We start from the raw sequence: 17,742 nt of genomic DNA, 5'->3' as shown, positions 1-17,742 counted from the left end.
CTATTTGTTTTTTAACATTATTTTTTTTAACATATAGAGATCTTGGGAATTCCCTGGTGGTCCAGTGGTTAGGAATCCGCACTTTCACTGCCGAGGGCCCAGGTTCAATCCCTGGCTGGGGAACTCAGATCCTACAAGCCGCATGGTGCGGCCAAAAAGGAAAAGAAAAAAAGAAAAAACTAAAACAAAACAAAAAACATATAGAGATCTTAAATTCTTTCTTTATTTAATATATTTTTTTAAATTTATTTTATTTATTTATTTTTGGCTGCGTTGGATCTTTGTTGCTGCGCGCGGGCTTTCTCTAGTTGCGGCGAGCGGGGGCTAATCTTCGTTGCAGTATGTGGACTTCTCATTGTGGTGGAGCACGGGCTCTAGGCGCACGGGCTTCAGTAGCTGTGGCACGCAGGCTCAGCAGTTGTGGCTGGCGGGCTCTAGAGCACAGGCTCAGTAGTTGTGCTGCACGGGCTTAGTTGTTTCACAGCATGTGGGATCTTCTTGGACCAGGGCTCAAACCTTTGTCCCCTGCATTGGCAGGTGGATTCTTAACCACCGTCACCAAGGAAGCCCCTTAAATTCTTAGATAGTCAAATACATATCTTGCTTTTCATGCTTTATGTCTTCTTTAACATTAATGTTAAAAATGTGTTACCTTATACTTCTAAAATATGGAAAATATTTTATGGACAAAGTTATTTTTTACAGCATTACATAAAAGTGTGAGAAGTAGCAAGCAACCTGAAGGACCAACATTAAGGGGGTAAGAAGTAAAATTATTAATAAATCAATTGGCTGCAATATCATGTTGTGTTCCTTAAGTTGGGAAAAGGCTGTTCTTTCTCTGGAGATCTTTAGGTACATCATGTTTCTAGGAAAGTTCAGATCTAATCTTGCCAGCAAAGGAATAGATTATGAGCCCACGATTGTCAAAATTTTGTAAATACTCACTCTCAACAGTTTGGTGTGGATGTCTGAAATTTCACCTAACTCTGCTGCTTCTAGGTTGATCTTCATCAACTTTTCATATCTGTACGAAAAACAAGTACAGAAAAATTAAATGAGCATAAAATTTTAAATGAGCATAGATTTTAAAAGATGTTTTATAAATTATATGAGTTTTTATTATCATAACCATTTAAGAATAGAATATTGAATGCAAAGCCTATAAGCAACAGATCCCAAGAAAACTTGATGTCTCTGTAAAGAAGGAATTTTATATATTTCTGCTTATAAATTTGCAGATTAAGAGATAAACTATAAAAGACAACTTTATTTCAGTCTTATGTCAGGATAGTAGTCGAAATACTAGATTTCGGAAATAATGGAGGTCTAGAGTATATACTAGTTGCACTTATTATACTTCCTGTGCAGTACAAACAGTATAGCCTCGGAACAGGGCAGTTTAAAATATCATTCTGTTTCAAAAGGCATTCTCAGGAGTAAGATTAATAAGGAAGAGTAAACTAAAAGTAATCCCCAAATTCTAAAAATACTACCCAAATAGGGTTCTAGAATACCTCTTCCTACTTCCTTTGATCACAGGTTTTATATTTTCCTATGCAGAGTTGTCTGCTTTGCAAGGTAAAAAAAATGAGATGTTTCTATTTCAGATTCCTTTTCCTTTTCAAAGGGAAGGAGAAAATGCCACCAAAGAGATGGTACTCATTTCTTACTGAAATGACTGAATATTTTTGCCCTTATGAGGAAATGACTTAATCTAAGGTTGTCCCTTAATAGAAAGACTTGCAGAGCATGCTATATCATGCCAAGGATGCTAAACAAACTAAACAAACTAAACAGAAATGGAAAATCGTTGCCATTTTAACCACTATTTAACCACTATTAGTAAGGAAGTAGTCTACTTACACTTTCACAGTCTTTTCAATGTTTCTGATGCAGAAATCTAATGTGATCACAACTTCTGTCTTTTTGTGAACAGTTTCATTATAATCATCTTTAACTAATTCTCTAAAAAATAATAATATTCCCATTAGTTTATCTGAAGAATTATTTGTTTTCTCCTGCCTTTCACTAATTACACTGCTGTACTACTTTCTGTTCAGACAAACTTCTTAACAGTCTTGATACATTATGAAAGCCAATTCACTTTTTACTACTGAAAGCATCTCTGTGACGCTTTATACCTATCCAGGGCACAAACCATTAACACTTATCAGGTTAACAGTTTAGAAATCTAAGGCATTAAAATTATATTAAGGAATAAAAACTAATCTACAATCACACAAATAAGCTGAACAGCATTACATTTTATACCGCCAGAATTAATTTTTACTGCTCATAGTAGACTATTGTCTGATTTATACTTAAGCAGGATGACATAGTATATAATATAACTGAAGACCTTCTGATCTATATCAAGGGCCAACAAACTAAGGCCTGATGCCTGTTTCTGCTAAGAAAGGTATTTACATTTTTAAAGGCTGTAAAAAACAAAATGAAAACAGAGAACTTGCAGTCCACAAAGTCTAAAATATTTACTAACTGAAAAAGTTTGCCAACAGTGGTCCACATGAAAAACTATTTTCTCATGACTTATTGAACTAAAAGCTAATAAGTAAAAGAAACAAAAGCTTCATGGAGCAGCGACTGGAGTAGATAGCAGCAGCAAGAGAAAACAAGAGCTGTTAGTAACAATGCTATGAAAATAAATGGAGTCAACACTTAGGTTTTTCCAAAAACCATTTAGTAAAAATAAAAAGGCTTCTTAAGAGAAAGAGAAAAGCATAGGCTTACAAACGGGATATGTGAACACATAAAAAAAAAATTATAAGCATAAATTTATGGGTTTAACATAAAGGTGACAGGGAAAAACAAAGAGCCTTATACTTTTTTCTTCTTAGAAGCAGCAGCAGAAGAACAAGAATGATGAAATGCTTCATATGTTTTTTCGAGAATGGAAGGACAGGTGTGAGGTGGGTATACATAAACTGTCACAAGCATTAAAGCCTAAGGGCACTGTTGAGTCCATTATTATGTGTGTATAAAATTGAAACACTTCAAATGATGTTGTATAGAACTAGAGGCACTATTCTTAAGAGACCATTCATTCTCCACTTCTATCAGATGGAAAGATGACATATCATATATTCATCCACAAAACGTTTCTTAGGGTCACGGGGCCACGGCAGTGAAAGTGCCAAGTACTAACCACTGGACCACCAGGGAAATCCTATATTTTTCTAATTTTTTTTTCCTTAATTTTAAAATTCAGATACTATTTGTCCTATCTGTCTCATAAGGTTTTTGTAGGAATCAAATGAAAAAAAAAAAAAACAACTGCTAAACGTTTTGTAAACTAAGTGTGAAACAAATGTATTATAATAAAAATCATACACATGACCCTACCTAGTCTGAAGAGGTAAAGCATCAATGATGGGATGATTACCAGTTATTTAATGAGGCCTATGTGAAGATCAATTTTCAAATTTCAATCCATTACTTACATCAACCATCGTATCCCCTTTCGCATTAATTCCTGATAAAGCAGCAAGGTACTGGCAATTCTACAGGCATAACACACAACTCCTGTTACTGCCTAATGAAGAAATACAAAGTGTCAATATTTGGTGCTGTGGTACAGGGTAAGAAAAACTTTCACATAAAAATTTTCAAGCTTTTGTGTTTTTATCATTAAAAACACAGTAAGCTACTAATTTCCAAAAGCTAAGGACAGATATAACTGCAATAAATATTTTATCCTTAACATAATAATGGTAAACATGCACTGTCTCAATGGAGAAAATCTTCCTATGAGTTCAAGAAAGGATACAAAGAAGAAAGAACACAAAAATGTGTCATGGGTAACAATCTAAATGAATAATTTCCTAAATTATATAGGTGTATATAAAGATACACTTCTTATTGCTTCCATTATTGATAATTTTAAATCAGATGTTTATATAGTCATTTAATTAAATACTAACCTTAGCCATGCTGGCATCCCCATCTAAATCGTAACGTGGATGTACTTTAGGGAGGGAAACTGAAATATGACATAATTAAAATCAGAAATAAAAAATTATGAATTATTTCATCCTTCATACATCAACCTCCAAATTAAACATTAACCTCTAAATTACCTCTAAATTAAATGTTAGTGGTAAAACTCTTTAATGTTCTTTTCCTGGTTAAAGAAAACCACTTGAACAAAATGCTCATTCCTTAACAAATTTCCTGCACTATTTCTAAGGAGTTTCATTTCTTTTTCTTAAATATATTCCAACATAACAAGCTCAATGCTTTTCTTTAAATCTAAATCAAATCCTAAGATCTAAACAGAAATATAAAAATCCAGGTAATTTTTTTTCACCACTAGAATTAATAATTTAAAAGATTCCAAAATGCAGATCTAATTTTTCTTAAACTTCAAAGCCTGAAAAAGTGTCCTATTCACCCTGGAAACAATAAATATTTGCTGAGATTTATGATACAAAAGGTTATTTTGAGTAAAATACTAAAAGCAGAGAGCTACAGTAAAACATACATGACAAACTATTTTACCATTTTATAAACAAAATATTTAACGTCATATTTTGTTGCATACAGGGTTTTAAATTTTACTACTATTCTCAATTAACTTACAAAATTTTAATATTTATAAAAGTTCTACATTAATGTCATCATCAGTCGACTTTATGAAGATGACAATCATTTTTATAGTGTTTTGTTGTTTTTTTTCTTTTGGCCGTGCCGCATGGCTTGTGGGATCTTAGTTCCCTGACCAGGGATTGAACCGGGGCCCTCAGCAGTGAGAGTGTGGAATCCTACCCACTGTACCGCCAGGGAATTCTCAGGGTTTTTTTTTTTTAAATGGCTAGTAAGAACAGTAAGAAAAATCCCAACTTACTTTTTTCATATATCAATCCTATCGTACTCAGAGGTTCCCGGCTTACTACAAAGATGGGATTTTCCTCAGTAGTTTTAGGGAAATGCTGTGCCAGTCTTCCAGGTTCTAGCACTAAACGTCGTCCTTCATATATAAGTTCTTGATTTGAAGAAACAATTTTGGTTTGTTTATACACCAGTTCATGGAATACAGTAGCACTGTGTGAGAAAAATCCAAAAGGACAACATAATTGGGATAAAAAAAGAGGTAAAAAAATTTTTTTTAACGAGGGCCACAACATTTATTTCTCAGTGATACTTTAGATCATGACCAGTCCACAGAAATGCTGCTTTGTCGATGCGGATACTATAAAGTCTATTAAATTGAAAATTCCACATAATCTGCCTATACAGCAATCAATTCTAAAATATTTTTATGTTTGATACCTATATTGGATATGTACAATACACAGGCTTGTTGTGAGGACTAATGATTTAAATATATAAAGAAATGAGAACAATACTTACAACATGACTATGTAATGTTTGTTAAATGAATTAATAAAATCAGGCATTTTCAAAATGATGTTTTGGGGAAAAAGGCAGATTCTCCCTAAACAGATTCATGAAATCAAATAAATGTTCCAGCAGCAATGTTGTGATTCCAAACAAAAAAAAAGCCACTTTCAAAAAGCCTCTGCTGTGATTTTTGGCTCAGGTTTGCGTGGGCTTTTTATGTTCACGCCACTCTTAAGATGAAATAGTGGCCAACACCTAACTATGGTACATATCTATTCAGGCTATTAAGCACCAAAATAAAGATGAATAATATATTTTAACCTAATGTTATATGAATATTATTTTATTCATTATATTTACATTATATTTAATGTTTATAATATTATGTTAGATACAGATTAGACAAAAATGTCTAAAATATTACTCCATCTAATTGCTTTTATTCCTTAATAAATTACCAGTGAAAGTCTCTTTTTGAGTTTTATGAGGCATCAAAACAGCTGAGACTTGTCAAACAGCAATTAAGGCATATAGAAAGGATGTAATGTTTTTTTCCCTTTCATTTTAAAAAACATTTTTTTTGAGATCTTTGTAGATTCACGTGCAGTTGAAAGAAATTATATGGAGAGACACTATATACCCTTTACTCAGTTTCCCCCAATGGTAACATCTTGCATAAGTATAGTACAATATTACAATCAGGATCTTGACACTGGTATAATCCACCTATCTTATTCAGATTTCCGTAGTTCCACATGTAAGGATGTGTGTGATTTAGTTATGTAGTTATCACATGGGTAGATTTTTATCACACGGGTGTAATGTGTTTTTTTAAGATAAAACAAATGGTTATTTCCCTAGTACTCAATAAGGGCTTCATGCCACATATGCAAACAGTAACTACACTAACTATCTTTAGGACTTACACTTTAATATTTTTTAAGTGACAGGACAATATTCTTAATAAAACCTGGCCCATTTATTAGTAAATGCTATTTGTAGTTATGTGATTATGTAATTTGAGAGAAAGCACAGAAAGGAAAATAGTCTTGTAAAACTTGCAATGTAAGAACAAGCTAATTTACCTGTAAATTTTAGAAAATTAGAAAACTAACCCTTTTACTCCAAAGATAAGTGAAAAGGAATTTACTCAGCACTCAAACGTTTTCTAAGCAGAAAGTGGGTACCTCTGGTGAAGCTGGGGCATCTTTTCTATTTCCTCTCCTGATTTATGAAGATACGTAATAATTATATAACAAGACATTACAGTACAGGAAAAAAATATAAAGAGGTACTTACGTATTATAGCTATGAATATAAACTTTATGAGCTGTCATTTGTTGTAGCGAAAAAACATGAATTATCATCCGGTGAAGTATATCACTTGTTTCTGCAAAAAACTGGTCAAAACCCCAACACTTTTCCTGATCTGCCTCAAGGATGTTTGCAAGAACAGGGGTAAGTAGAACTTGAAGACCCCTAAAATAGTATTGAAAAAAGTTACATGAAGAGTGAATGTGTTATATTTTGTCTAGGTACAAAATCATAATATTTACCAACAAATCAAAGGAACTATTATTAGATTAGATTAATTTAAAATTGTAAAAAATCTGCCAACTTTTCAGAAAGCCAGGTAACCTTGATTTAATATTGCCTGTCAATGAACCAGGGGTTATGGTATTTTTATGTTAGCGTTTACAGATTATTTTCTTTGATTCTCTCCTTCCCAAGTTTCCTCACTTTTCCAAACATATTCTAACATTGTATATACATGCTATCCAGGTGAGATAAGTTGATTGGAACCCTGTGGTCATGAGGATAAGATAATGGTTTAATTTCAGGGTCATTAACGTCCTTTTAATACGTCACTCCAATACGTAATTTTTTATGTTGAATTCATATGCCTTTTGTAGTACACTTCTTTAGGAAGGAAAATTACTATAATCATTTAGCAATCAATGAATGCCAATTCAACTAGGAATAATCTTTGACTAATAAACGTAAACATTAAAAAAAAAAGAATGGAAGGACCTTTATTCTTTCCCATGCTTTCACTGAATTTTAAAATATGCTTAAATACACTCAATTATGGAATTTCAAGTAGTCTTAAAAATATATTATTGACTACACGACAGACACTGGAATAATTCCTTGCCTGTTAACAGTTTTTAAGGTATGCAGTGGACATTAAAATTTTTGCCTAGGGCTTCCCTGGTGGCGCAGTGGTTGAGAATCTGCCTGCCAATGCAGGGGACATGGGTTCGAGCCCTGGTCTGGGAAGATCCCACATGCCGCGGAGCAACTAGGCCCGTGAGCCACAACTACTGAGCCTGCGCGTCTGGAGCCTGTGCTCCGCAACAAGAGAGGCCGCGACAGTGAAAGGCCTGCGCACTGCGATGAAGAGTGGCCCCCACTCGCCGCAACTAGAGAAAGCCCTAGCACAGAAACGAAGACCCAACGCAGCCATAAATAAGTAAATAAATAAATTAAAAAAAAAAAAGTTTTGCCTAACAAGTATCTATTCTCCCTCATTTTGTAAGAGAATCCACACCTCTCTACTCTCTAACTCTACTCCCTGTGCATAGATGGGCATGACAGTCAGGTTTGGTGATTATGATTAGCCAGAAGTGGCCAGGCGGTAGCATGTAAGTTGTTAAATAAGAATCAACCCAGAAATCTTTGCTAAACTATCGGGAAAGAAAGTCTGTCTTTCCACTGAGCTTCCAAAGCTGTGAGAATGTGAATCTGGCAATGCCAGCAGCCATCTTGTGGTTGCCAGGAAAGAGCCGGGCTGAAAGTAAATAGAAATCAGAGAAAAGCAGAACTGAATGATTTGAAGAGACCGAGTCTTGATGACAGTCTGAATCTGAGGATTCCACTGGGCTCTGAGTTACATACACATGTGAACTTTGAATTATAATGTCAATCTATTTTTCACTTAAATCCTGTTTCACTTATATGAACTGAGTTAGGTTTTTCTCATTGGCTATCCAGTCTTGACTAATTAATACATATAAGAAAGAGGATGGTTATCTTTTTTCTGTGGTTGTTACATTTTTGGTAGTTGTTTTTATTGCTGATTGGTAGTACTTAAGGTCCTTACTATTTAAAAAAATCATATAATATACTTTCTGATACCTGAGCAATTTTTATCAAAAAATTTATAACTTGGTGTGCTTAAGAATAATTAGATAAATAAGGCCTGTTACCCTCCTGAAATATGCAATATACAGTTCAGATTGTCACATTATTGAGTCTGAGTGTCAGCAATATAGTTATTAAACAGCAGGTGCTCATTTCCTGACCCCTTTAAATGTTATCAGTTTTGCCTGAGATCTCCAAAATGAGTATTTTCCAAATCAAAATTTAACACAGATCACTATTATAATATTAAATTTCTGCTCTCCAGTAAAGTGACCTTCTCTTGGTAATTCTAGCTGCATGACATAATTTTATTTTGGAGACTTTTCTTTAAGTAACACACAAAAATGAAACTGTCAGGGTAGTGGTTTTCAAAAATGATTTCAGCACTGGAACTACAGTTTAAATGAGTTTTCACAGAAATATATAAAATGATAGGACATATTTTATTAGCTTGTGATATTATATAGTTTAAATATTTTGAATAAATATATTTATTTACTTATATGCTGAAAGTAATACAAAGAGCACCCACAGATTATAAAAGGCATTAAGCCAGTAAATCATAACCTATGTGTGTTCACTTGTGGATTACACAATTCCTACACTCAGGAAAAACAGAATTCAGTAATTACAAATTCTAAATATTGATGAGTGCCTTGGCTTTATTTCTAGAGTAAAATCTAAAATAATTTACTCTCAAATTAACACAACTTTGTAAATCAAATATACTTCAAAAAAAAAAAGATATAGCAACAGAAAAAAAAAATTTACTCTCTACTTTTAATTTCTTTTACCTTAAATCTTTGTGATAACAGAATTCATATATAATTTGAGTTCTGGCTGCCATAATAAGACCTATATGAACATTTGAAATGCTGGAAAAAGCAGTAGAAAACTGTTCTTTCTTTTTTTAAAATTTAATTAATCAATTAATTAATTTATGGCTGCGTTGGGTCTTTGTTGCTGCACGCGGGCTTTATCTAACTGCGGCTAGTGGGGGTTACTCTTCGTTGCAGTGCATGGGCTTCTCTTTGCGGTGGCTTCTCTTGTTGCGGAGCATGGGCTCTAGGTGTGCGGGATTCAGTAGTTGTTGCACACGGTCTCAGTAGTTGTGGCTCGCGGGCTCTAGAGCACAGGCTCAGTAGTTGTGGCACATGGGCTTAGTTGCTCTGCAGCATGTGGGATCTTCCTAGACCAGGGCTCAAACCCATGTCCCCTGCATTGGCAGGTGGATTCTTAACCACTGTGCCACTAGGGAAGTCCCGAAAACTTATTTCTCACCTTTTGAACAATATGATTACTTTTTGAAAATGAGGATAATATCAAACTTCTCGAGTATTTTTTAGAACTCTAGTTATTCCTATCTGTGCCACTATTTGTGCTATGTCATTATGAAGGTCAGCACAAGAGATACCAAGGTCCTTAGCTGGATCCCCACATAGCACACAATTCCAAGACCAGTAATTAGCAATCTCAAAAATGTATGTACGCTCTATGTCCTAAAAGAGATCTGGCAAAATTATTTACATAGACCCAAATCGATCTTTATATTGCCAAAGATGAAAATCACGAATCAAGGCATATAGTTTAATAACATCTACTGAAACATTGAACAAAACAAAACAAAACTACACTTAAGTATTTGTGACTTTAGTCAACAAAGGTTCCAAACACCAAAGTGCAAAAGAGAACTGGGTACACTATACTTACCGAGAAAGACTACAAGAAACAGGCATGTCTCCACTCCAGTCAATTGGTCCATTTTCTGCTTTCTGTACTCCAGATATTGCACCAGAAGGCTTTCCAGTAATTATTTTATACCTTGGGGGAATAAAAGCAGATTAAAATAAGCAGTTTGTTACTGCATAGCCTATCAATGGGCTTTGCAAAAATATTTCCTCAGTTGCACCTACAATTATCTACTAGACGAAACTTTGTGATTGATGTTCACAGGATCCATAAAACAATCAAAATACTTTGAATCTGACTGACTGAAGTAGAATAGTGGCTGTACGATTATTTTACTTATGCCATAATTAATTTTCATTTGGGCTCTCACAGTGCCATAAAACAGCATCTTGATATTCACAACAAAAATATTAATTTTTCCATCTGAAAAAATTGAGCAAACACAAAAAAAGTTATGTTACAGAATGTCTCTAGACCATAAAAAAAAGCATCTAATCCCTCTTACCCATATTATCCAAAGGCACAGTCAACTGGACCATGAAATTACTGGAGAATGAACAATAGCTTTCTTTAAAAAAAAAAAAAAGATAAAACTACACATAGCACAGTAACAGAAAATTTTTGCATATTGAAAACATATATACACATATAGGAATAGATGTGTGTACCAAAATTAAAAGTCAAACTTAATCTGCTTCTCGAGGAAGGTGACAAAAATAAAGATGAGTTAAAGAAAGAGATGGATGGGGAAGCAAGAGAATACTAATAATGATGGAGGCAAGGCAGCCTTTCAGGTGTCAGCACTTTCCAAAACAAAACCTTAAAGTAGTAGAGAAAAACGAGGTTCATGCCTTCCAGATGAAAATGTAGATGAAAATGTAAATCATAACACAGCAGAATCTTACATAAGTTTATAAATATTATTTCTGGCATAATTTTTTTGGTTTGTTTAATGTCTACATAAATGTGCTCTGAGCAAATCAATATATTCTTTAAAACAGTAGAAGAAACCAGTACAACTGATTTGGACCGCTTGCTGCTTCTTCAGTAGAGGCAGCCAGGATTTCTGCCTTAAGAGATTTTTCAGAGAAGAAGGAAATTAATGTGAAAAATAAGTTGCATTCACGTGAGAACCATCTGATCGTGGAGAAATAAGCAGAGATATGTGAGATTAACGCAAGAAAAGAGAAGTGAATAGAATGAATGGCAGAATTCTTAATTAAGGTACTGCTTATAAATTCTTGAAAAAACTTAACTAATTTTGTTGAGATCCATACACAAATACATTTATTAACATGTAAATGAGATGCTGAGGGATCAACATGGCTATAATGTGAGATGAATACATCACTCAGCAGTAAAGTAAAACAGTCATTATTACTTCTTTAAGTGCTTCTGAACATTCATTAGCATCAGTACCCATAAAAAGTTGAGTTTCTGTGCAAATAAAGAAAAAAATTCTTCTAATGGTATTATCTGCCCACATGGTGGTCAGATAAAATCGTCAGGTATTCCTAGTTGCTTACAAGTCATATTTCCTTTATTAGGGAGCATCACACTTTTATTTAATCTATTTTTAGGGCAGCAAGACATGCTGATACTGCTTTAAAACACCTATGACAATAAAAACATGATTAACTGTTGGGCACACTTTATGTTTAATGAGGAAAAACAGAAATTGACTCTTAGCCTTCATTAATGAAGAGATTTTATAAAAAGGACACTGCTGTAAAGCAGTCTCAAGATGATGCTATACCAAAATCATCAGTACAGTAATGGATAGCTTCTTCCCATGAATTTGTACACTGTCCTTGCTGGAAAACATTTAGATATCCAGGTTTTAGCAAAAGTCTTCGTTACCAGTTGAACTGGTTTACTTCCGCAAACAAACAAAAGAGAAAATATGCTTCTCCTAATTTTCTGAGACGAGATTAGATAAAAGATTGTATTTTTACAGTTGTGATTATTACTTTATCATGTTTGCTTGTAAAGGGCAGGGTCAAACATATAAAGTTCTGAGAGAAATGTTAAGATCTAAAAGAATGGTTGAACATGTTAGGCTGTCAAATGAGTTACTTCACTAAACCAAACAATCATAACCTCATAGTTTTATGTGTACATAGGTTGGCTGTTTCTCATGAGGCAAGGTCATTCACTAATTTCTTTTAAAATAAAAAGAAGTGTGGCCAATGTATGGATGAATTTTATAATAGATTTCACATCTAAAAATCCATCCTTCTTTTCTTCCATTATTTGGTTTACAGTAGTGACTTTGTACACAGTAATTATTTCCTAATAATTACGGCAGTACATAAATGTATAATGTACTAGTAAAATGCATTCAGGCTTTGGACTGAAACTGCAACACGAAAAAAATGTAATATTACATTAAACGTTATTTTTTTTTTTTTTTTTTTTTTTTATTCACACACACACACACTGTATTTTATTTTTACAAGACATAAATAGACTGACACCAAGCATTGTACATGGATGACCACAACAAAAGCAACAATGATTGCAATTACCAAACATGAAACACACTCATACTATGTCATACTGTTTCATACCATGTTTAACTATCTTATGTACAAAGCATAAATGGCATCCAGTCTTTGATGCATATTAAAAATATACTGCTTTCTGGAGTTTATTTCAATGCACTGTATATTTCTCTGTGTGCTTATCAGGCTTTTTCTGATAAGCCTGTAACCAAAAAAAAAAAAAAAAAACAGAACTTCTGTGGAGTACTAGAACCATTACTGGATCAAAAAGAAATACGGTTCTTACCCTGAACTGACCTGATTCTTTAACCATTTCAAAAATAACGTTTACTGGACTGAATGTCAATAAACGTTATTTTTGAAATGGTTAAAGAATCAGGTCAGTTCAGGGTAAGAACCGTATTTCTTTTTGATCCAGTAATGGTTCTAGTACTCCACAGAAGTTCTGTTTTTTTTTTTTTTTTTGGTTACAGGCTTATCAGAAAAAGCCTGATAAGCACACAGAGAAATATACAGTGCATTGAAATAAACTCCAGAAAGCAGTATATTTTTAATATGCATCAAAGACTGGATGCCATTTATGCTTTGTACATAAGATAGTTAAACATGGTATGAAACAGTATGCCTATACACTTTGATAAGGCTGCATTCTTATTAAAAAACCAAATAGCTTAAAATATCAGAAATGATGGCTAGATCAATTTTCAGTAGCATACCCCTCTAACATGATGAAACAAAATAAGACAGAGATACATTTTAAAAATTATCTCTAATTTTAGATGGAGAAACCACTTACATCACTTCCTTATTCCTACGTGGCCCTTCAAACGGTCTAAATGGCAGTGATCCAGTAGCTGCATGGTAAAATGTTACCCCAATGCTCCAAAGATCAACAGTCGCTCCATATTTCTTCTGATGATCTTTTCTCAGCACTGCTCTCTCATACATATCAGGATGCTTTAAAAAGAAAAGAAAAAGCTACTAACTTGTGTTCTATGATAATACATTACACAAAAATGGGTATCAATAATGCCTGGAAATTCTATTATATTTTCCTAATTATTTCACTTTCCCAATCTGAAGAGACTATTTCACATCTTGCCCGTTCTCCTCAAACCTCCAACACCATCTCCTTCAACCCTCAATTTTCATGACCTCACTTCATAATTCAATGAGGAAATGGAAGAAATCAGAGATCAACTCTCCCTTATGCCTGTTACCAAATACCAACCTACCTGAATCTGTGTCCAGAGCTAAGCCTACTTTCCAGTTATAATGGAACTGCTCCTATCAAAGGCTAACTTTTCCATCTGTGTTGTGGGGCCCATCATATCATCTCACCAATTCCACAAATCAATTCCTGTAACTACCACTTTTATTCTATGCATCAATTTCCCCCCTTCGAATGGATCATTCCTTTCAGCTTACACACATGCTTTAATATCTCCCATTAAAAATAAAAAAACCCTAAACAGACCCTACCTCCTCTTGTAGCTATCACCCAAATCTCTGCTTCCCTCCATAGCAAAACTCAAAATAGCTGTCTACACTTCCAACTGCCTTATTTCCTCATCTCCCGTTCAAGCCTATGGCATTAAATATTACCTATATCCTTTAACTCCCCAAACTACCTCTTGTCCTGGGCTCTGGATTCATATATGCTACTGTTTTCTTGAATGTCTAAAAGGTAGCTTAAATTTAAGGTATCCAAAATAGACCCTTGGTCTTCCGACTCAAACCTGTTTCCTTCTAATCTTTATCCTTTAAGTAAATGGTACCATCATCTACCCAGTCGCTCATACCCAAAACATATCAGGCAGCCTTGACTCCTCTCCCTCATCTCTCACATGCAATCCATCTGAGCAAGTCATATGGGCTCTGAGATGAAAATTTAATTTTCTAGAATTAATTCAGGGGACTAGCCTGACTAGGTACACTGGGGGATACAGCAACTGAGACAAGTAGTTGGTCTGATGTTAAACACATGTCCTTAAGCACAGAAGACACTATGATACAGCTGTGGAGAACAGGTGGAACTTATAGAGCATGGCTTAGGAGCTTACAGATCCAGACAGAGATTGTGATGGACATTAAGCTCTGCAGAGGACAACCAGAGGTCATACATGCTTAGCCTCGTGACATTTGTCTTTATGTTAGTTACGTGCTGGAACTTTAAGATTTTTCGAAGATAAAGCTACAAGAGTGTACTCTCGACCAAAGTAGAGTCATCTCCCAAATGATGCCAAATGAAAACAATGCCTTACGACATTGTGGTATTTGGCAGTGACCCAAGGGACTGGGAACCCATGCAGATAACACTGCTGGGAGGGTGTTTCTAAATGATGCAGTTTATGAATCTGACTCTCAAAGGGTCACAAGCCCTGGATTATTATTTTTTTGGGGGATGGGTGGGACTCTTTTGGGAAATACATTTTAATGAGAAATCAGAAGAGGTGATAAGCACGAAGAGTTTAAAGTGAGTGTCCCAACATGCCTACCAGATACACGGGGTCTGAGTGGTCTTGCTGGTTCTGTGGCAGAGCACCTAAAGCAACTACTGTCCAAAGAAGCGCTGGCCAGACCTTTGACCCAGCAGCCAGTACTTAGTGTATCAAGGTGCTGTGAAGAGGCCAAGAGTACCTGGACATGCCTGATATCTTCTGGAACATGAGGCCGCCAACCTGGGAAGAGGAGATACAGCGATTCTAGAAGGAGACAAAGGGGGACCTCCTCAAACGGTGCAATAATACACTGCATAATTGGTACAGCTGGAAGGCCTTCCCTGGGCAGTGACGGACTGATTGTGGCCTGACACATGCTGGTCTGACGTATCTGTGCCCAATGGCTCTCCCTCAAATGTGCTACTTGTACTTGTGTAGGGATCAGTATTACTGGGCCTGGGTGTCTGCATCTGAGATAGGAGCATAAGGACAAACCTACTGCAAGTTCTCAGATATTATTAAGATAGCCATCATATTAAAAATGGCAGAAGAAAATATGCTGGTGTTTCCTTTGGTCTTTAACACACAAAAAGGAGAAGATTCAGCATCTGGTCTGGGAATTCCAAAATGAGAAAAGTTTTCATTTAAATACATAAATATTTCTAGATTGCTGAGCTTCAGGCCATTATGTGTCTCATTTTATAACTGTGGTGTACTGTATTAGAAAACAGGGCTGGGCATAATCTGAAATAGGAAAAATAGATCAGAGTAAAATTTTAGCCAAGAGAACAGCATGGACTTGGAGTAAATTTATTTAATAATTTAAATAATGTTTAAATGTTTTGTTCTTTCCATTTTAGAAGTCTGTTAGAGGCAAAAGCTAACCTGTGGTCCTAGGAGAATATGTGAAAGACTGACAGTTGGTAATAGGGATCAACCTCATGAACGCTAGTACTGTACTGCTGTTTGGTTTTTTTGGTTATCACAGTAACTGGGAAGGGCTACTGGTATTTAGTGGGCAGAGACCAGAGATGAGAGACATCCTGTCAAATATGAAACAGTTCTGAAAAATAAGCTTCTGACATCCTGCATGACTTTTGAATATCTTGCCGGATATTTGTGCAGGAAAAAGGTTTATAATGACATCAGTTTGTTTTATATATAAACAATGTATTTTTGTACATAAAGTAAGCAAAGTACTTTTGTAGCTACAGGAATGCAGTACATGTAAATCTACTTTGTTTAGTTAGAAACTTTATCAAGAATTATTCACTGCTTTGGAAAATCATGTCAGGGACAACACAACACCTGTGATATGTGACTCACCAATACAATATACAAGTTACACTGCACGTGCACTGCAGGTGATATTACATACAGGTGAAAGCGTCTGATTACTTAAGTTTTCTGCCAGTGAAGGTGTTCCTAAACTTTTACATATTAACTATCTATGATTTTATTTTCCTTTATATTATTATTAAGATACTATGCTATTCTTTTAATTAGGTATGCAGGTGATTATATTATCTAAGAATTTCATTTTAAGATACTGAAAAGGGGCTTCCCTGGTGGCGCAGTGGTTTAGAGTCTGCTTGCAGGGGACACGGGTTCGAGCCCTGGTCTGGGAAGATCCCACATGCCATGGAGCAACTAGGCCCGTGAGCCACAGCTACTGAGCCTGCGCGTCTGGAGCCTGTGCTCCGCAACAGGAGAGGCCGCGATAGTGAGAGGCCCGCGCACCGCGATGAGGAGTGGCCCCCACTTGCCGCAACTGGAGAAAGCCCTCGCACAGAAACGAAGACCCAACACAGCCATAAATAAATAAATAAATAAATAAATAAAGATACTGAAAAGAACATTGTAAAACATAAAAAGGGGGCGATCATACATGGTAGAAACCACTAGCCTGTATGCTCTGGCTGCCTTCTGCTTACTTCTCCAATTCCAACTCCTACCACCTGCCTCTTCACTCACTAAATTGCAGCTATTCTGTCATCCTTTCTGTTTCTGAAACATCCAAGGTCATTCTTGTTTCTAGCCCTTTGCAGTTGCTTGTAATGCTCTTCCCCCAAATCTCTGCATGGCTTGCTTCTTTTTATCATTTAAGTGTCAGTTCACTTAGGATTGAAAGGAGGCTTTCCCCAGTTATCTTTCTCCTGCCAGTCACTATTTTATTACCTTATTGTCTTTCCAACACTTTAATTATCTGAATTTATCTTATTTACTTGTTTATTGTCCTCACTAGATTGTGGGTTCCATAAGAGCAGAAATCATGTACATTTGGTTCACCACAGAAGTCCCAAGGGCTTCCCTGGTGGCGCAGTGGTTGAGAATCTGCCTGCCAATGCAGGGGACATGGGTTCGAGCCCTGGTCTGGGAAGATCCCACATGCCACGGAGCAACTAGGCCCGTGAGCCACAACTACTGAGCCTGCGCGTCTGGAGCCTGTGCTCCGCAACGAGAGGCCGATAGTGAGAGGCCTGCGCATCACGATGAAGAGTGGCCCCCGCTTGCCGCAACTAGAAAAAGCCCTCGCACAGAAACGAAGACCCAACACAGCGAAAAATAAATAATAAATAAAAATTAAAAAAAAAAAAGAA

General features: G+C 35.5%; 1 protein-coding gene across 1 annotated transcript in view; it reads right to left on the bottom strand.

Annotated features, from left to right (window-relative positions):
* Window positions 1-17,742, bottom strand: part of TBK1 (TANK binding kinase 1) — a 40,971-nt gene that overhangs the window by 9,681 nt on the left and 13,548 nt on the right. The window contains exons 6-13 of the mRNA XM_036866509.1: window positions 13,498-13,658; window positions 10,219-10,329; window positions 6,664-6,843; window positions 4,868-5,064; window positions 3,945-4,003; window positions 3,465-3,556; window positions 1,867-1,968; window positions 949-1,027 (exon numbers count right to left, since the gene is read on the bottom strand). Of these exons, the coding sequence (XP_036722404.1) occupies window positions 949-1,027; window positions 1,867-1,968; window positions 3,465-3,556; window positions 3,945-4,003; window positions 4,868-5,064; window positions 6,664-6,843; window positions 10,219-10,329; window positions 13,498-13,658 (981 nt within the window). The remainder of the gene's footprint in view (window positions 1-948; window positions 1,028-1,866; window positions 1,969-3,464; window positions 3,557-3,944; window positions 4,004-4,867; window positions 5,065-6,663; window positions 6,844-10,218; window positions 10,330-13,497; window positions 13,659-17,742) is intronic.

This window comes from Balaenoptera musculus, chromosome 10, assembly GCF_009873245.2.
Source record: "Balaenoptera musculus isolate JJ_BM4_2016_0621 chromosome 10, mBalMus1.pri.v3, whole genome shotgun sequence".
Taxonomy (NCBI): domain Eukaryota; kingdom Metazoa; phylum Chordata; class Mammalia; order Artiodactyla; family Balaenopteridae; genus Balaenoptera; species Balaenoptera musculus.
The sequence above is the reverse complement of the archived record's forward strand: the minus strand, read 5'-3'. Positions and strand labels throughout refer to the sequence as shown.